This window comes from Hypanus sabinus, chromosome 5 (assembly GCF_030144855.1).
Source record: "Hypanus sabinus isolate sHypSab1 chromosome 5, sHypSab1.hap1, whole genome shotgun sequence".
In the NCBI taxonomy this organism is placed as follows: domain Eukaryota; kingdom Metazoa; phylum Chordata; class Chondrichthyes; order Myliobatiformes; family Dasyatidae; genus Hypanus; species Hypanus sabinus.
Window position 1 is genome coordinate 71,134,993 of NC_082710.1, and position 21,005 is coordinate 71,155,997.

General features: G+C 42.2%; 1 protein-coding gene and 1 long non-coding RNA gene across 2 annotated transcripts in view; one reads left to right on the forward strand and one right to left on the reverse strand.

Moving 5' to 3' along the window:
- Window positions 1-1,889: 1,889 nt before the first annotated feature.
- On the forward strand, window positions 1,890-17,735 carry LOC132394239 (uncharacterized). The gene is made up of 3 exons (XR_009512230.1): window positions 1,890-1,988; window positions 7,182-7,442; window positions 17,624-17,735. It is a non-coding gene; the product is annotated as an uncharacterized LOC132394239 (long non-coding RNA).
- The window catches only part of b4galt1l (DP-Gal:betaGlcNAc beta 1,4- galactosyltransferase, polypeptide 1, like), a 65,684-nt gene continuing 60,566 nt past the window's right edge, over window positions 15,888-21,005 (reverse strand). The window contains exon 6 of the mRNA XM_059970117.1: window positions 15,888-20,588. Coding sequence (XP_059826100.1) covers window positions 20,444-20,588 — 145 coding nt within the window. The 3' untranslated portion in view covers window positions 15,888-20,443. The remainder of the gene's footprint in view (window positions 20,589-21,005) is intronic.

Genomic DNA, 21,005 nt, shown 5'->3' on the forward strand with positions numbered 1-21,005 from the left:
TTACATAGTCTGGTCTTGAGAGCCTGAATGCTTCGGAGCCTTTTCCCAGACGGCAGGAGGGAGAAGAGATTGTACGAGGGGTGCATGGGTTCTTTCATAATGCTGTTTGCTTTGCGGATGCAGCGTGTAGTGTAAATGTCCGTGATGGCAGGAAGAGAGACCCCGATGATCTTCTCAGCTGACCTCACTATCCACTGCAGGGTCTTGCGATCTGAGATGGTGCAATTTCTGAACTAGGCAGTGATGCAGCTGCTCAGGATGCTCTCAATACAACCCCTGTAGAATGTGATGAGGATGGGGGGTGGGAGATGGACTTTCCTCAGCCTTCGCAGAAAGTAGAGACACTGCTGGGCTTTCTTTGCTATGGAGCTGGTGTTGAGGGACCAGGTGAGATTCTCTGCCAGGTGAACACCAAGAGATTTGGTGCTCTTAATGATTTCTACCGAGGAGCCGTCGATGTTCAGCGGGGAGTGGTCGTTCCGTGCCCTCCTGAAGTCAACAACCATCTCTTTTGTTTTGTTCACATTAAGAGACAGGTTGTTGGCTCTGCACCTGTCCATTAGCCGCTGCACCTCCTCTCTGTAAGCTGACTCATCGTTCTTGCTGATGAGACCCACCACGGTCATGTCATCGGCGAACTTGATGATGTGGTTTGAGCTGTGTTTTGCTGCACAGTCGTGGGTCAGCAGAGTGAACAGCAGTGGACTGAGCACACAGCCCTGGGGAGCCCCCGAGCTCAGTGTGATGGTGTTGGAGATGCTGCTCCCAATCTGGACTGACTGAGGTCTCCCAGTCAGGAAGTTTAGTATCCAGTTGCAGAGGGAGGTGTTCAGGCCCAGTAGGCTCAGCTTTCCAATCAGTTTCTGAGGAATGACTGTTGAATGCTGAACTGAAGTCTATGAACAGCATCCGAATGTATGTGTCTTTTTTGTCCAGGTGGGTTAGGGTCAGGTGGAAGGTGATGGCAATGGCACCATCTGTTGAACAGTTGGGACGTTACGCAAACTGCAGGGGGTCCAGTGAGGGAGACAGCAGGGTCTTGATGTGCCTCATGACGAGCCTCTCAAAACACTTCATGACGATGGATGTGAGTGCAACGGGACGGTAGTCATTGAGGCAGGACGCTGAAGACTTCTTCGGCACGGGGACGATGGTGGCGGCCTTGATGCACGTTGGAATGGTGGCGCTGCTCAGGGAGATGTTGAAGATGTCAGTGAGAACATCTGCTAGCTGGTCTGCACGTCTCCTGAGCACTCTACCCGGTCCAGGTCCATGTTGTCTGGTCCAGCGGTCTTTCGTGGGTTGACCCTGCACAGGGTTCTTCTCTCATCGGCATGAACATTGATTTCTCGAACTTACAGTAATGACCCCCAACCATCCCCCCTTCTCCAATTCCCATTCCCTTTTCCATCTCTCACCTTATCTTCTTGCCAGCCCATTGATTCCCTCTGGTGCTCCTCCCCCTTTTATTTCATCCGTAGCCTTCTGTTCTCTCCTATCGGACTCGTCCTTTTCCAGCCCTGTATCTCTTCCACCAATCAACTTCCCAGCTCCTTACTTCATCCTTCCTCCTCCTGGTTTCACCTACCACCTTGTATTTATCTCTCCCCTCTCCCACTTTTTAAATCTACTTCGCATTTTTTTTCTCCACTCCTGTCGAAAAGTCTCCGCCTGAAACATCAACTGTCCTCTTTTCCTAGACACTGCCTGGCCTGCTGAGTTCCTCCAGCATTTTGTGTGTGTTGCTCAGATTTCTCTTGTTTGTGCTGTTATGGTGCTAACTGTCACAGTATTGCAAGCTAAACTATAGTGATCAGGCATTTCCTGCTTGTTCAACCTGAAAAGCTTGAGCTCCAGAATAGTAATCTCTGGATTGCTGCCAGTCAGGATAAGAATAGCATGATTTGTCAGAAGAATGTGTGGCTGAGAAACTGGTGCAAGCGGTAGAGGATCAGATTTCTGGACCATTGGAATCTCCTCTGGGGAAGGTACGAGCTGTATGAAAGGGGTAGGCTACACCAAGGTGGCCAGTGTCCTTGCAGGCAGGTTTTCTAGAGCTGTTTGGGAAGGTTTAAAATAATTTGGCAGGGGGTGGGATGAGGTGGTTGGTTCACAAATCGTGTGTAGTGAGACTGCTAGCAGCCACTGGCATGTGTTACAACGTAAAAGGGGGAAAAAATTGAAAAGAATGATGAACGCAGGACTAAAGGTGTATTTGAGTGCATGCAATATACAGAATAAGGAAGATGAACATGGAGCACAGTTACAGATTGAAATGTATGACTTTGTGGACAGCATTGAACTGTGACTGAAAGAAGATCATAGTTGGGCGCATAACATCCAAGCATCCAAGCATATTATAGCAAAAGGACAGGCAGAGGTGCAGAGGGCTGGGGCGGCTCTGTTGGTGAACAATGAAATCAGATCATTACAAACTGGTGACATGGGTGTGGAATCGTTGTGTATAGAGCTAAGGTAAAAATACCCTGATGTGAGTTATATAGATGTATATACAGAGTTATACAGACATATAGATGTACTCTATAAATTACAGCCAGAAAATGCACGTCAAAAGGGCAATGTTATAGTAGTCATGGATGGTTCCAATATGCAGATAGATTGGGGAAAACCTGGTTGGTGCTGTATCCCTAGAGGGAGAATTTATTGAATGCCTGCAAGGTGGGTTTTTAGAGCAGCTCATGAACCCACTAGCAGATCAACTATTCTGGATTGGGTGTTGTGCAATGAACTGGAATTCATTAGAGACCTTAAGGTACAGGAGCTTAAGAGACAGTGGTCATAAAATGATAGAATTCACTCTACAATTTGAGAAGAAAAAGCTAAAGTCCACTTTACAGTGGAGTAAAGGGACTTGCAGAGGCTTGGGGGAGGAACTGTCTCCCAGGGGCAGCAATGGCTGGAGTTCGTGGGAGCAACTCAGGAGATGTAGGATAGATACATCCCAAAGAAAATGTATTCTAAAGGCAGAATGAGCTATCATTGTGCTACAAATTCACTCTGGTCTACATGGCGTAATTATGGAATGTTGCAGGTGTGTATTACCTTGGTTCACACTGGTTGTGAAAAGAATCAATAATATTAGTATATTCAGGGGCACAATGAATCTGTATTGAATCTAATACTTAATTTTCTGCAGTTTCACAAATTTTTTTCATTAAAAACCCTGAATAACGCTCCTGGCCTAGGTGATTTTTAGAAGGTGTTTCACTCTCTACCTAACTTTGTACACAACACACGGCAGGGGCGATAGATAAACCTATAGACAAAATGTGCTCCATCTACAATCACTGGGCAAGCCAATTCTGTATCCACACAGCCAAGTATCCCTGTATCCCATGACTCCTGATGTTCCGAATGAGTCTACCAAAGGGAACCGTATTAAATGCCTTACTAAAATCCATATACTGAATACCACATCCACTGCACTACCTTCATCAATGTGTTTTGTCACAACTTCAAATAATTCTCTCAGGCTGATGAGGCAATGCCACACTGACCACCCCTATATGCTTCGCCATATATTGTGTATGTATATTCTGTCTTTAAGAATCTTCTCCAATAATTTAGACCATAGAACGTAGAATAGTACAGCACATTACAGGCCCTTCGGCCCACAATGTTGTGCTGACCCTCAAACCCTGCATCACATATAATCCCCCACCTTATATTCCTCCATATACCTGACTAGTAGTCTCTTAAACTTCACTAGTGTGTTTGCCTCCACCACTGACTCAGGCAGTGCATTCCACGCACCAACCACTCTCTGAGTGAAAAACCTTCCTCTAATATCCCCCTTGAACTTCCCTCCCCTTACCTTAAAGCCATGTCCTCTTGTACTGAGCAGTGGTGCCCTGTGGAAGAGGCGCTGGCTGTCCATTCTGTCTATTCCTCTTAATATCTTGTACACCTCTATCATGTCTCCTCTCATCCTCCTTCTAAAGGAGGATTTGTCCTCTATTGGTCTATAAATCCTCGGGTTATCTCTACTTTCCTTCCTGAACAAAGGTAAAACATTTGACGCCCTCCAATTATGTGGCCAGAGAGACGAGAAGATCACCAGCAAAGGCGCAACAATCTCTTCCCTCTCTTTTTGTAGTAACTTCGCAGTATATCCCATCTGACCCTGGAAACAACATTTTTCAAAAATTCCAGTGTATTCTCTTTCTTAACATTGTCATGTTCCAGTATATTAACCTGCTTTATGCTGTCCTCACAAACATTAGGGTCTTTCACACTGGTGAATTCTGACGCAAAGATTTCATTCAGGACCTCCTCTGAATCCAATCACATTCTCTCTGCTATCCTTGATCAGTCCCACCTCACTCTGGCTCCGTCTTTCACATACATGTAGAACACCTTGGTTTATATTTCCTTAATCTTGTTCACAAAGGCCTTGTCATGCCTCTTCTAACTCTCCTAAGTTCATTTCTTCCTTCTTGGCTACCCTGTAACTCTCTAGAGGCCTGTCTGAATTTGGCCTCCTAAAACTTAAGAAAACTTTCTTCTTTCTCTTGACGAGATGTTCTAAATCTCTTGACAACCATTTCCTCACCCTTCCATCTTTCCCCTGCCTCAACTGGACAACCCTATCCAGAGCCCCATGCAAGTGTTCCCTAAGCAACTTTCACACTTCTGTCGTGCATATACAATAGACAATAGACAGTAGGTGCAGGAGTAGGCCATTCGGCCTCATTTTACCTGAGTGCATCTGTTCCTAGTTTATGCTCCCAAGTACCTGTCTACTAGCATCATAATTCGCCCTCTCCCAATTAAATACTTGCCCATACCATCTGCTTCTTTCCCTTTCCTCGGCTATAGGTTGTGGTCTCTGTCTCTGAAATACTAACACACAGACACCTGACATGGTTCTTTGCCTAACACCAGATTCAGAATAGCCTCCTCTCTGGTCAGTGTGCCTACAGGATGAGTGAGGAATCCTTCCTGTCCACATCCAATAACTTCTGCCTCATCTAAACCTCTTGCACTAAGGAGGTGTCAATCAACGTTAGGGTCAATGAAGATTTCCATGACAACACTCTTATTTTGTACATTTTCAACATCTTGCTCCCAGTCAGTTCCTCATGGTCTCTGTTGCTCTTGGGGGTGTCTATAAGATACTCCCAATAGAGTGATTGCTCCCTTCTGGTTTCTGACTTCCTACCACACTGACTAACCCCTCAAGATATCCTCCTTTCTGCAGCTGTGATCCTATCCCTGATAAGCAATACCACTCCCCACCTCTTTTACCTCCCTCCCTTTCCTTTTTGAAATGTCTAAACACTGAAACAGCCGGCAGCCTTTCAGCAATTAAAAAGGGAAAAAAAACAAAAAATGGTGTCAATTCACCATTGTAGGCACATCTGTATGTGGAGAAATAGTTAAAATGGCCTTTATTTTTTATAGTTAAAATAAAATCTTTATTCATAATAAATGTAGGCAAAGGAAGAAACAGTGCAAGACGTTTATATTTGTGGTAATTATTTTCAGAGGTGATAAGGTTTAAACCATAGCTTTGCCACCTGTGGCCACTGGGTTGATATTTTCTTTTGTTCATTGAAGGAATTCCCCACCTGACTCAGACATCTATTTGGTTGGCAACATTTGCTTTGACTGGATAAAGTCTGATTACAAAGTCTGAACTTTGTTAGACCCTAGGGATTTGAAGTTCAAGTCTGCAGTTATTTCCTTCCTCGTGATATGCATATGATCCAAGATCTCATTACCCATTGTTCTCATTTCTTTGGCATCCATGATATTGTCCCTAGTAAGCACCAAGGAGAAACAGGCATTAAACATTTCACTTATCTCCTGCACCTCCACGAGTGCAGTCCTGATGGACCTACTCACTCCCTAATCACCACTTTACTGTTAGTATAACGGAAGAACCTCTTTGGATTATCTTTAACCCTGCCTACCAACACTATCTCATACACTCTTTGTACCCTAACCCTGATTGCCCTCCTAAACCTGCTCTTATTCACCAAGGGATTCATTTCTACCCTGCTGTCTAAAAGTCCTGAACAGAGACTGGACATCTCTTGACCAGGGTTCCCTGAACTTGGTATGTCTATTGTTCTTTGGCATCCATGATATTGTCCCTCGTAAGCACCAAGGAGAAACAGGCATTAAACATTTCACTTATCTCCTGCACCTCCACGAGTGCAGTCCTGATGGACCTACTTACTCCCTAATCATCGTTTTACTGTTAGTATAACGGAAGAACCTGCTGCTCCTGGACTCCTGATATGACATTTTAAAAAAAGCTCCCACTTGCTATCTGTTCCTTAGCCCTTGAATAGAACCCAGCTTTGAGCTAAGTGCTCAAAGTTAGCCCGGCTCCAGTTAAGGGCTTTAACCTGTGCACCTGTTCTATTTTTTCCCTATAACTACTTTAATACTAACAGTAATACTAACCTCACTGGACCCAACGTGCACCCCAACTGCTTCTTCAGTTATTTGGCCTGTCTGGTTTCCTAAGAGGTCCAAGTATTGCTCTTTCCCAAGTAGGCAAGGGACTGTCTTGAATGCACCCCCAAAATTCTAATCCATCCAGGCACTTTGCACTCGTGGCAATAACAGGAAATTTGAAATCTCCCTCTGACACTACCTTCCAATTCTATCAACTACATGGCAAATTCTCAATATACCAGCTCCTCAAGTTCCTGTGGGCAATTTGAAAGTCTATAATATAGCCCTAGCAAGGAGACCATCCCTTCTTATTTATAAAGATATATACACACACAATGACCAGGTTAGAATACCCTCACTAAGCACCACCGTTACTCATTAAAAAGGTAACACTTACCTGTTCATGTCACAGCAAAACCATCATAAGCTGTCATTCCAGCCCTTCTCTCAGACATATTTGTACTATTGACACAATATTGCATTCCTCAAAGGCATTCCACACCTTCAGTTCATTCACATAACCTGTAAAGCTACTTGAAGTAGATGTGGTTTAAAGCCTTTTACCATGTACTATTTTGATAACTAGGCTCATGGATTGCCACACATACCACAGTCTTCTCACTGATTTGCTCTTGACTACCCCCACCCCCCCAACACCAAATATCATTTAAAATCCCCTGGTGGCAAAAGCAATTTTCCCCTCTCAGAAGTTGTCCCCTCTAATTCAGCTGCAATCTGTCCCTCTTGTACAGGTCATCTCTGCCACAGAAGAGATCCTAATGGTCCGAGAACGTGAATCCCTGCCACTACAGTAGCTCTTCAGCCATACATTCACCTGGCGTGTTGTTCGACTCCGGGAACCACTGTGCACGCGACACTGGGAGTGACCTGGAGATCACTACCTTGAGGTCCCACATTTTAATTTCTTTCCCAACTCATCACTGTGCAGGATCTCATCTCTACAGAGACTGGGCACGAAGATATTTGGTTCATTGGTCTTGCTTTCAAGGATGGTGAGCCATGGTTTGTACCTGAACTGGAGGGAAACTAGTATCCTAGTGGGAAGGGTTAAAAGATACTGTCAGGAATTGTATACAGACTCCCAAACAGTAGTATAAATGTTGCCTACAAATTACAACAGGAGACAAAAAATGCACGCTAAAAGAGCAATGGTATCATCATTAAGGGGGACTTCAATATGCAGATAGATAGGGAAAATTAGATTGGTGCAGAATTCCAGGTGGGAAATTTCTGGAGTGCCTATGAAATAGAATACAGTGTTGGGAAGTGTACGGTCATGCACTTTGGTAGAAGAAATAAAAGAGTTGACTATTTTCCAAATGGAGAGAAAATACAAAAACTGAGGCACAAAGGGACTTGGGAGTCCTTATGTAGGATTCCCTCAAGGTTAATTTGCAGCTTGAGTGCAGTGAGGAAGGCAAATGCAATGTTAGCATTCATTTAAGAGGACTAGAAATGAAAGCAAGGATATAGTATGAAACTTTATAAAGCCTCAGAGTATTGTGAGCAGGTGGGGCCTCTTGTCTTGGAAAGGATGTGCTGAAACTGGAGAGGGTTCAAAGGAGGTTCACGAAAATGATTCCAGGATTGAATGGCTTGTCATATGAAGAGCGTCTGATGGCTGTGGACCTGTTTTCAATGGAATTCAGAAGAATGAAGGGTAACCTCACTGAAACCTATCAAATGGAGAAAGACCTTGATAGATGTTCCTATGGTGGGAGGATCTAAGACCAGAGTACACAGTCTCAGAACAGAGGGGCTTCCTTTTAGAATGGAGATGAAGAGGAATTTCTTTAGTCAGAGAGAGGTGAATTTGTGTAATTCTTTGCCACAAGCCACTGTGGAGACCAAGACTTTATGTATATTTATGGCAGAAGATAGATATTTGATTGCTCAGGGCATGAAAGGTTATGGGGAGAAGGTAGGAGACTGGGGCTGAGAGGGAAATTGAATTAGCTATGATGGAATAGTAGAGCAGACTCAATGGGCCAAATGGGCTAATTCTGCTCCTATATCTTATTAGCTAGGTTATTTGTACCAACATGAGCACCAGACTCAAACTGTTCACCCTCAAATTTTCTGCAGCCTTTGAGAGACAGTTTAGATCCTAGCACCTGCGAGGTGACAAAACATCCTGGCATCTCTCTTGTGGCCACAGAATCTGTTGTCCATCATCCTAGCCCAGGGGTCGGCAACCCGCGGCTCTTTCAGTGGTAAAGGTTGCCGACCCCTGTCCTAGCCTAACGAGTCTCCTATCACTATTACTCTGCCTGACTTGACCCTTCCCTAATTGAGCCTCACCGAACCAACCACAGTGCCACTGACCTGACTGTTGCTGTTGCTGAGGGAGGTGGTCAAGTCAGGACAACCCTGAACTGACTGCTGACCTGCTCTACCTCTCCTGAACCCTGTACCTCGTGGCCACCTCAATGTAAGTGTTCTCTATGAAGCCCTCTGGTTCCCAGATGATCCCCAGTACATCCAAGTCTAGTTCCTTGACCTAGTCTCTCAGGACATGTACCTGGGTACACTTCCCCCAGACGTTGTCATCAGGAAGACCAAACATTTCCCTAACCTAGTATATTTGGCAAAAGGAGCATTCCACTGTCCTACCTACCATCCTGCCTACTCTGAATCAAGGACTAAGGATGAAAAACAAAATAAAACCATAACTGTTCTTTCTCACAGAAACTTTTGTTTTAAATAACTAGTTACTCTCCCTCCCGCACCTGGGCCTCTAACTCTTAACTTTTCAAAACCAAAGCCTCTTGAGACAACTGCAGCTCCTCTTAATCCCTTGATGAGGATTGGAGGGGCATGGATGTTGTTCCTTTGTTCAAGAAAGGGAGTAGAGATAACCCAGGAAATTATAGACCAGTGAGTCTTAATCCAGTGGTGGGTAAGTTGTTTGAGAAGATCCTGAGAGGCAGGAGTAGTGAGCATTTGGAGAGGCATAATATGATTAGGAGTAGTCAGCATGGCTTTGTCAAAGACAGGTCGTGCCTTACGAGCCTGATTGAAACTTTGAGGATATGATTGAACATATTGATGAAGGTAGAACAGTAGATGTAGTGTATATGGATTTGAGCAAGGCATTTGATAAGGTACCCCATGTGAAGGTCATTCAGAAAATAAGGAGGCATGGGATCCAAGGAGACCTCATTTTATGGATCCAGAATTGGCTTGCCCACAGAAGGCAAAGAGTGGTTGTAGATGGTTCATATTCTGCATAGAGGTTGGTGACCAGTGATGTTCTGCTGGGATCTGTTCAAGGACCCCTCCTCTTTGTGATTTTTGTAAATGACTTGGATGAGGAAGTGGAGGGATGGGTTAGTAAGTTTGCTGATGACACAAAGGTTGCATGCGTTGTGGATAGTTTGGAAGGTTGTCAGAGATTACAGCGGGATGTTGATAAGATGCAGAACTGGGCTGAGAAGTGTCAGATGGACTTTGATCCAGATAAATGTGAAGTGGTTCATTTTGATAGGTCAAGTTTGAAGACAGAATATAATATTAATGGTAAGACTCTTGGCAGTGTGGAGAATCAGAGGGATCTTGGGGTCCGTGTCTGTAGGACACTCAAAGCTGCTGCACAGGTTGACAATGTTGTTAAGAAGATGTATGGTGTGTTGGCCATCATCAACCATGGGACTGAGTTCAAGAGCTGAGAGGTAATGTTACAGCTATATAAGACCTTAGTCAGACCCCACTTGGAGTACTGTGCTCAGTTCTGGTCACTTCACTACAGGAAAGATGTGGATACTACAGGGGGAGTGCAGAGATTTACAAGGATGTTGCCTGGATTGGAGAGCATGTCTTATGAGAATAGGCTGAGTGAACTCGGCCTTTTCTCCTTGAAGCAGCGGAGGATGGGAGGTAACCTGATAGAGGTGTATAAGATGACGAGATGTGGATAGCCGGAGGTTTTTACTCAGGGCTGAATTGGCTAACACAAGGGGGCATATTTTTAAGGTGCTTGGAAATAGGTGCAGTGGAGATGTCGGGGTAGGATTTTCACACAGACAGTGGTGAGTGCATGGAATGGGCAGACGGTGATGCTGGCAGAGGCAAATAAATAAATGGGGTCTTCTAAGAGACTTGTAGATAAGTACCTGGAGCTTAGAAAAATAGAGGGCTATGCGGTAGGGAAATTCTAGGCAGTCTCTAGAGTGGTTACATTGTCGGCACAACATTGTGGGCCGAAGGGCCTGTAATGCGCTGTAGACTTTCTATGTTCTATGTTCACCACTCTACCTTTGGCCATTCCAAAACAGCTGCCCCACTGGTTCCTAACTTTTCATTTGTTGCTGGCATGCCTCTTTTAGGGTCTTGATAATTGAAATTTACCAGTAAGTCCTGAGGCCTCCCTTGTTGAAACACTTGCTCGCACCTTTCACTCCAAGTCCCATCTCGATAAGTGAAACTCACCAGCAGGTTGCACACAAAGGGATAACAATACATTTTCAGTCCATGGGAGTGACTGAGATGTTGCTGTCAGTATGTCACTTCCACCTGATCTCTCTAGCTGTGGTCTCCTATTAGCAACACATAAATAACAAAATGTGCTTCTTACAGCCATGTTAAACTGATCAGAAATATTTTTCTCTTCAAACAATTCCTCCCTTAAGGAAAAACTAACTCATTCTCTCTTTCACATATTCTACTTATGTAGAAAATGCTGGATAAGCAGTTCCAGGCTGACACCTGTGGAAAAGGAAATAGCATTTCACATCCAATTCCAAGTCAGCTTGGGAAAGGGCATTGGCTGAAACAAAGGGAAATGCTTTGGTAGGGTGAAATAATCTGCCAGTTAATCACCTTTGCTTGGGTAACATACAGTTAAGATTGTAGTTTGTGTTTTGAAATGAAACAAAATAGAGGCAGTGGGAAGAAAGAATAGCAGGCAACAGTGGTTAGTCCTGATGGAAACAAAGAACAAACGAGTTATCTAAAGTTGGAGAATTCTGTATCAAGTCATACAAGTAGCAATATGAAACACTGCTCTGAAGTTTGTTTTGGCCCTTGTAACAAGTAGAGAGTACAGGGTGGAAGTGGAATGATTGATTGAATAGAAGCATCTAGACTTAAAGTGCCTCATAGCCAAAATTTACATAGTTGTACAGTTGAGAACAATATCAATTCATAAAATTCCACATCTACAATAACAACCAGATGATCTATTGATTGGGGGAATAAATTGTAACCAAAACAGTCTGCTGGAATAACTCAACAGGTCCAGCCACATGTGTGGAAGTGAAGGAATGGTCAGATTGTTTCAGGTCCAGCCTTGCATGGCGATTTCAACATCAACTGTCCCTTTGCTCCACAGTTGGTGGTCAGCCACTCTTCTCCTCCACCAAGATCCCAGAATCTGCAGTTTCTCGTGTCTACAATTTATCCCGCTCATCACAAAGCCTCTATTCCATGGACCCAAAGAAAGCAGAAAGGACTATGGTTTAACATCACATCCAAAGACAGCTTTTTAGTGGCGTCCAATCGATTCATAGAGAGAGAGAGAGCTTTGCGCAGGTTGGGGAGAGGAGTTTAAAAAAGGAGTGTTTCGCAGAGCTCGGTGCATTAGCGGTGAACCAATCAAACTGAAGAGAGAGTGAACTTTGCACAGGTTGGGGAGAAGTGTGCTGATGCAGTAGCACGTCGTTGCTGAGAAAGCTGCAAAATAAGAGAGAGACACCATCCAGTAGAGCAGTCGTCAGAATAGTGTATGTCAGAGAGCAAGCTTTGGCTCATCAGGGCCTCGGTGAAGACGGGCCTAGGTGAGGTAGGTTACTTTTGTCCCCTCCTCTAACAAGAATATTGGGTATGACTGCGAGGCCAGCTTTCTGTTCTGGGTGTCAGATGTCGGATATCCGAGAGACTTCTCGCCTCCCTGATGGGCACAACATTGCCCGGTTAGGGAAATGGAGCTGCAGCTCGATGACCTTCAGCTTGTCAGAGAGAGTGAGGAGGTGATAGACAGGAGCTACAGGCAGGTAGTCACCCTGTGGTCACAGGAGACAGATAGGTGGGTGACCATCAGGAGAGGGAAGGGAGGGCGTTAGGTAGCAGAGAGCACCCCTGTGGCTGTCCCATTAACAATAAGTACTCCATTTTGAGTACTATTCGGGGGGGGGGGGAGAACAACCTATCTGGGGGAAGCCACAGTGGCCGAGCCTCTGACCCTATGGCTCAGAAGGGTAGGGAACTGAAGAGGCTGGCAGCAGTAATAGGGGTCTCTAGGGGGACAGACAGGTGATTCTGTGGGTGTGAAAAAAGAAACAAGGATGGTAGTTTGCCTCCCAGGTGCCAGGGTTTATGATGTTTCTGTTGTGCCCACAATATCCCAAAATGGGACGGTGAGCAGCCAGAGGTCATGGTACATGGTGACATAGGTAGAAAAAGGGAGGAGGTCCTGAAAGCAGAATTACAGGGAGTTAGGAAGGAAGCTGAGAAACAGGACCTTAAGGGTAGAAATCTTGGGATTGCTATCTGTGCCACGTGACAGTGAGGATAGGAATGGAATGGGGTGGAGGATAAACGCGTGGCTGAGGGATTGGAGCGGGGACAGGGATTCAGATTTTTGGATCATTGGGACCTCTTCTGGGGCAGGTGTGACCTGTACAAAAAGGACGAGTTGCCCTTGAATCTGAGGGGGACCAATATCCTGGCAGAGAGGTTTGCTAATGCTATTGGGGAAAGTTTAAACTGGATTCGCTGGGGGGGTGGGGTGGCAACTGAACTGAAGAGGCAGAAGATGAGGAGGTTGGAGCACATGTAGAGACAGCCTGTAGTGAGTTTGTGAGGAAGAATAGGCAGGTGTTAGAGCAAAGATACACTCAGCCTGATGGTTTGAGATTCATCTATTTTAATGCAAGGAGTATCATAAACAAGGCGGACGAACTTAGAGCGTGGATCAATACGTGGAACTGTGACATTGTGGCCATAACAATGTCTCTGGAACAAGAATGGCTGCAGTGCGCGCCAGGCTTCAGATGTTTCAAAAAGAACAGAAAGGGAGGCAAAAGAGGTGGGGGCGTGGCATTGCTAATCAGGGGTAGTGTCACAGCTGCAGAAAAGGAAGTTATGGAGGGGTGGTGTATGGAGTCAGTCTGAGTGTAAGTCAGAAACAGGAAAGGGGCAATAACTCTACTGGGTGTTTTTTATAGACTCCCCAGTAGTAACAGGGATATCAAGGAGCAGACAGATATGAAGGCAGATTCTGGAATGGTGCAATAATAATAGGGTTGTTGTGATGGGAGATTTTAACTTTCCTAATATTGATTGGCATCTCCTTAGAGCAAGGGGTTTAGATGGGGTGGAGCTTGTTAGGTGTGTTCAAGAAGGTTTCCTGACACAATATGTAGACAAACCAACTAGAGGAGAGGCCGTACTTGATCTGTTGTTGGGAAATGAACCTGGTCAGGTGTCAGATCTCTCAGTGGGAGAGCATTCAGCATAGCACCAGAGAGGGATGGGAGCAGACAATTTGGAAAAAGTTAATTGGGGTAGAGAGAAATATGATGCTATTAGGAACTTGGGAGCAGATGTTCTCCGGGAAAACATTTGCATGGTGTTCCAGTTATGTTTCATTGAAGTAGGGAAAGGAAGGTAGGGTAAAAGAACCATGATGTACAAAGCATGTAGAAAATCTAGTTAAAGAAATGAAAAGGTTACAAAAGGTTCAAAAAACTAGGTACAGTTAGAGCTCTGGAAAATTACAAAGTTGCTAGGAAGGAGCTTAAGAATGGAATTAGGAGCAAGAAGGGGACATGAGAAGGTTCTTGGTGAGAAGGATTAAGGAAAACCCAAAGCATTCTACAAATATGTGTAGAACAAGAGGATGAACTGTGTGAGATTTCTGAGAGTAGAGAAAACTCAGGAAATTATAGACCTCCGAGTCTGATTTCAGTGGTGGACAACTTATTGGAGGAGATCCTGGGGGGCAGGATTTATGGGCATTTGGATAGACCTAATCTGATTAGAGATAGTCACGCCTTATTGAATTATTTGAGAATGTAACAAAACACATTGATGAAGGTAGAGCAGTGGATGTAGTGTACATAGATTTTAGTCAGGCATTTGATAAGGTTCCCTCTGTAAGGCTCCTTCAGAAAGTAAGGAGGAATGGGATCCAAGGAGGCCTTGCTTTGTGGATCCAGAATTGCCTTGCCCACAGAAGGCGAAGGGTGATTGTAGGTGGTTTATATTCTGCATGGAGGTTGGTGACTAGTGGTGTTCTGCAGGGATCTGTTCTGGGACCCCTCCTCTTTGTGATTTTTATAAATGACCTGGATGAAGAAGTGGAAGGGTGCGTTTGTAAATTTTCTGATGACACAAAGGTTGGGTGCATTGTGGATAGCCTAGAGGGTTGTCAGAGGTTACAGTGGGACATCCATAGGATGCAAAACTGGGCAGAGAAGTCACAGATGGAGCTCAACCCAAAGTGGTTCATTTTGGTAGGTCAAATTTGAAGACATAATATAATATTAGTGACAAGACTCTTGGCAGTGTGGAGGATCTGAGAGTTCTTGGGGTCCATGTCCATAGGACACTCAAAGCTGCTGCACAAGTTGAGAGTGTTGTTAAGAAGGCGTATGGTGTGTTGGTCTTCATCAACAGTGGGACTGAGTTCAAGAGTCATGAGGTAAAATTACATTTATACAAGACCTTAGTAAGACTCCACTTGGAGTACTGTTTTCAGTTCTGGTCACCTCACTACAGGAAAGATGTAGGTACTATAGAAAATGCAGAGGAGACTTACAAGGATGTTGCCTGGATTGCAGAGTGTGCCTTATGAGAATAGGTTGACAGAACTTGGCCATTTCTCCTTGAAGCAACAGAGGATGAGAGGTGACTTGACAAGAGATGATGAGGGGCATTGATCATATAGATAGCCAGAGGCTTTTTCCCCAGGGCTGAAATGGGCAACACAAGGAGGTATAGTTTTAGGGTGCTTGGAAATAGGTACTCAGGGAATGTCAGGGGTAAGTTTTTCCCACACAGAGTGATGGGTGCGTGGAATGCAAAGCCGGCGGTGGTGGTGGAGGTGGATACAATTGGGTCTTTTAAGAGCCTCTTAGATAGGTACATGGAGCTTAGAAAAATAGAGGGCTATGCTCTAGGGAAATTCTAGGCAGTTTCTAGAGTAGGTTAACATGGTTGGCACGACATTATGGACCCAACAGCCTGTAGTGTTCTGTAGATTTCTGTGTTCTATGAATACAACACCCCAGATTTACATGTGCTTGAAGCAAGAAATATACTACTTCAAAATAAGAATGATACACTTAATTTTGTTTCAAAATAATTTTATTTACAACAAAACGTGCCTTTACCTACTAGTGGATTTTCTCATGCAATAAAGATTTGATTATTGGGTACTTTGGTCTTATATTTTAAATCAAAGAAACAAACTAAAAAACTTTGAGAATAAAAACCGGCAGCTTAAATATTTTTTATATTTGATTCCAAGTGCAAAAATTTACAAATCTGAGTGTAAACATCAATTGATCTCATTTTCATCTCAAAAATATACTGTTCTAGTCAGAACAAGTCGCACTGACTTATTGAGAGGTAAATAAAAAAAGACATTTATTAAGCTGTTACCACCCCACAAAATTAGCTTGATGTCAACCTTATAAATCTGAAGCAACTTTTCATTACAATATTCCGCACAGCAGTCCAATAAAAAAGTTTAAAATAAGTTTTAAACTTATTTTGTTCAAATAAGTTTCAATATTAAAAACCAAAGGTGGTCAAAATATATTTAAAAATGAAAAGCACAGGATTAAAGAAAAAAAAATCAGAAAATGAATATCAGAACACCTTCATAACAGATTATATCAAAATAGTTCTATGGAAAATACAAATGACCACAGTTAAGTTATTGCACAGTAAATGGCTGCTGAAAACATACGAATGATAGATGAAGTAGTTGTGAAAGGGTAGTGTAGGGAATTCTTCCCTGTCAAACATTAATTTATCAGGCACACCAGGGTGACAAAAACTAGCAAAAATACAAATCATTCTTCATAAATGTATCGACACATAACTGGGGTATTTGCAAAAACATAAACAAATGTTATTAAGCAAAAATAAAAATCAGATTTTGATCTGGTTTCCCTCGCACCAAATACAAGTCGTGTTAAATTGAATTCATGATTCACATGCTAAATCTAGGACTTGTCTACATGATTACAAAAAAAAATAAGCAATTTTAATTTAATGTACATCGTAAAATCTTTATCAACTTTTCTTCAACAGCATCTTTTTGAAGCAGGAAATAAACCTGTACTTAGTAATTGAAGTCAAAGGCATTGCAAGCTCTCAATTGCCAACAGACTGCAAGATTAAAGGGACACAAGCTACAATAGGACGATAAGAGTTTACTTGGTAAAAATATAAGACTGAGAATTAAAGACAACTGCAGATTATTGGCTTGGATAATTAAGGCAGCACACAACTAAAACTGTAAAATATAAGGAATAAAGTAGCAATTTTGCTCAATATTCAATTGAAAATTCATTGTTTGCTACAGTCCAGGGTCAATATCACAATGGGGGTAGAAGAGCCTCAGCAATATCAAAATTGGGTAATTAAGGTCTGCTCTCCTGACTTCCAAGTATTAGTGTTTGGAGAAATGAGTCTCTTTTTAATAATGCTTTCAGCAAAAAAAAATGGCCCAGGAGGATGAATGGCACCCATCGGCAGTGGGTTAGAGAGGAGAGAACGACTGACCAGCACCACAAGCCAGTGTTCAGAGGTCTGTGTACGACAATGTTATAGAAACAAACTAGCTTTAAAAGATTACATTAGATAGAGGCAATCAACTGATGTTACATGAAACATCTGAATTATTGGGAATGTTTAGAGATTCAACAGAGCACAAAGGAACATAGTAAATCAATAAACCTGTTTGGTGTAACTAATTGCAGCAAAGCAGATAGATGACATTTTAAAGAATTTGCGTTTTCTGGAGGCAAGGAATAAGTGCTGGTAAATCAAGGTGGAGCTAAAGGTTAAAGAAAGAATTAAATATATGCTCAGTTAGAAATTGAAAAAAATAATCTTGTGAAAGTCATGGGAACTGTTACAGCCATGAAAAGCTGTAAATTCACACAATTAAAGTGGAAAACAGTAGCAGTGTATAAGTTTTTACATGTTTCTTTATTTGCAGCCAACATCTGTCAGGCCCACAACTTGATGTGTTTATCTGGTTTTACGAGGACAACTTCATGTCAGATGCATTCAGACTTTCACTCTGCATCATCAAGCGATGTCTACTCACCACTCCAGAGGTAAGTACATGGAAGACACCAACCGTCCTGGGTCACACTACATGTCTACTTCAAAATGCTTGCTAATCTACACATATGAATTTGATCGTAATCATGTCACAAGGCTTCAGAGTAGATATGGGAGGCTTGTTTGCCTCAGTCAGCACACTAGAATCAGGGAAAAGAAGCTCGGTGTGTGAGGTTAACTTCTTAAGACTGTCAGGAAGAAATTTCTCCTCTCATTAAGGTATCTTTGGAGTTTTAGGACAGGAGCTTTCTCTCCTATAGTCAATATAAAGTCATTGGTGTTTACAGCTGGGATGGTTCTGGGCTGTAGTGATACAAATCTTTATAGCCATTGATCAGGACAATGGAATGGAGAGCAGGGCACCAAAGCAGTCATGCCCTTAATGGATGGAGCAGATAACTCAAGGTTCGGCATAATGTACTCTGCCTTTCATATCTTATGGCATTTTAGTTTCACATGCCCAATCTTAGTTTTGCCAGGCTTGCCCAACTTGCATACTTTCTAAAATTAATTGTCGGAATTTGGAAGAAGTTGAACAATCAAATTTGAAAGGTAATTTACACAGTACGCAGAATGAGGTAGGGATGCAGCCGAGTAGCTGACTTTAAACAATCATTTGTCTTGAACATGTTGCTTATTGAGGGAGTCTATGAGATTTTAGCAGAAACATTTACTAGAGGACAGAAATCTTGCCAGTTAGCAGATTTTTTTTAATGGTAATATTTGAATCAAAGACTGTAGGGCACTGGATCAGTTTTCATGAGACATTACAGACCAAGGCCTCCCCTACATATTGTCAATTTGAATCCATGCAACTAAAGAAAGACAATGTATTTAGTTAGTGGCACATCCTACAAGGACTTCCCTCTGAGGATTCACGGACCATCATGACCCCCTTTCTGCTTTATGCAATTCAAGGCTTTAGTAACTGTGATAGAAAAAGTCTAAGAACCCAGACATAATCCAAAGAAAGAAAACCGACAAACTGCAGAGTTCTGGCTAACCATTTCAGTAAATAATTGTAAAACTACATGACTCAATCTCAGAATAGGTTTCCAGAGTAACGGTTATCTCACAACCAGTTTACCGCAAAGTCACAAAATTTGTCTTTGCCAGATTTTCCAAATTAGTGATGTTGGGTCTAAGTGGTTAAACAACAGACTTAAAGCATCCAGAAAGATCAAACCAGAGCTTGTAGCAATCCCTAAAAGAGATACAAGAATTGTGCGAAGTGAGCTATACACCAAATGGAGAATGAAAAATATCAAGCTTCCTTTATAAACTACCCCAACTGTGAATGACAAGGAGATGATAGATAGAATCAAAGGCATTTTACAAAGAAACAAGCAATACTTGTGTACAAAAGAGAAAACCTTCCAGCAATAAAATCATCCAGAGTGTCACCAAGAAGCTGTTTTCAGTGATGCCAAAGCACAGCTACGGCCTTTCTTACTAATGTCATAAATTCAAGCAACTCCCTTAATGCTGCTTGGCAAGAGTTTAATGTTGGACTGAGAATCTCATACATGGTTCCATACTCTTTTCCAGGATGGATGTCAAAGAGCCAGAAGTCACCTTCTTTAAAATCCTCCATTCTTTACAAATTTGGATGAGAATTAGTCCACGTTCAAAGGATTTTCAATGCAGCTTTTTAAACATATTATCTCAACTGTAGTCCTAGGCAAAAGTGGTAACAATTTTAAAAAAGCTATCATAGCTTCAGTGTCCATTGAAGACACCAAGTCAATGGATGTGCAGTGCATGCTTGTTGCCCAACCAGTGCATACAGTATCCATTTGCTACTTGATAGAAAGTAGCCTGTCCAACACAAGCTGAAAATCACCCAGAAACCAAAACCTCCACTTCAAGCGTAATTGGGTCAACATTCAACCAATACTATTGTTAATGCACAATTACCAAGATGTTTCAAGGAAATCATCACAACTTTCACAAGGAGGAAATGGACTATAAACAGGAGCTTGACTGTACCACTCATCTCACAAGAACAATTAAAAATAATAATGTAACTTGGTATTTGGTTCTTTGAATATTCTTCCCAGTGTTGAAGCCTCAGTACAGATAGCCAAATGCCTGTGAAATACAACTTTCAAACTTAAAGTTGAACAAATGTTACTGTCAGAAGAGAATCAATTCTCCCATCCCAAATCTTCCAACAAGAAACAATAGAAAAGCAGCTTGGTTTGAGCAGGTAAATATCACAATTCAGGTATCACATTTCTAAGGCAACAATATTTCAAATAAATTAGCAACACTTTTGAAGCAATTCACAGAAAGAGCAGAAATGTGTCAATTAAAAAAAACAAATGATTGAGAAAAAGAATTTATTTGGATTAAAGCGTTAGAGAATTCCTGAGGGTCCAAAAGTAAAATGTAGATATAGAAATAAAATGACAAACCTGATTAAGAAAATGTAACAAAAATATTTTTGCATGTAGGCATTTCTTTGTCAAATAACCTGTTTTTAGGTTTACTAGATACTACTTTTAAAAATACGTATTTAATATTATCAATTTCCCATAATTAAGGCATAGGAACCACAGTGACTTCAGCAACAGGCAAGAAGGATATGCAGCATACAAATGCAACTGAATAAGGCACATAAGGTATAAAACAAAATTCAAATTTGATTTAGTTGACCGTGTTTCAAGAAGTTCTTCATTTTTTGTTACACTCAGGAAGGCGGCCTTCCAGGACCACCAATATCCACATCAATGAAGGTGTATAATGGATATTTCTTGATTTCTAGCACTTTATATTTGAGTGAATTTAAACCATCATTGTGCATTGTCTGCCTTGTACGTGCAATTCTGTCAAACCTGCAAACAAATGTTTCAGAACAACATATTAGCACAATATTGGCAATTAGGACTAGCACTTTTTATTTATATTTCTTAAATATAAAAGTCTTTTTCCTCCTTTATCACCCTCATGTTGAATGACATAGGCGAACATGTCCTCTGTCATCAGACGGATAATCAATAATACAAAGATAGATGAAGGATTGCCTTTCTTGGTAAAAGAAAAATATTATTTCCAGTTTTATTTATTGTCATTCTTTTTACAAAGTACATTATTTTGCAATGGTTTATTTTAAAATAGCTGGCATATTGTGCAAAAATCTAGCTGAGTCACACAAAACAAGGTTGCTTTTATTGGAGTAAAGCTGCAAAAACATCAAAATAGCACTTTAATGCTTGGCAAATGATTAAGTCAGCATACAATTTCTTAAATTT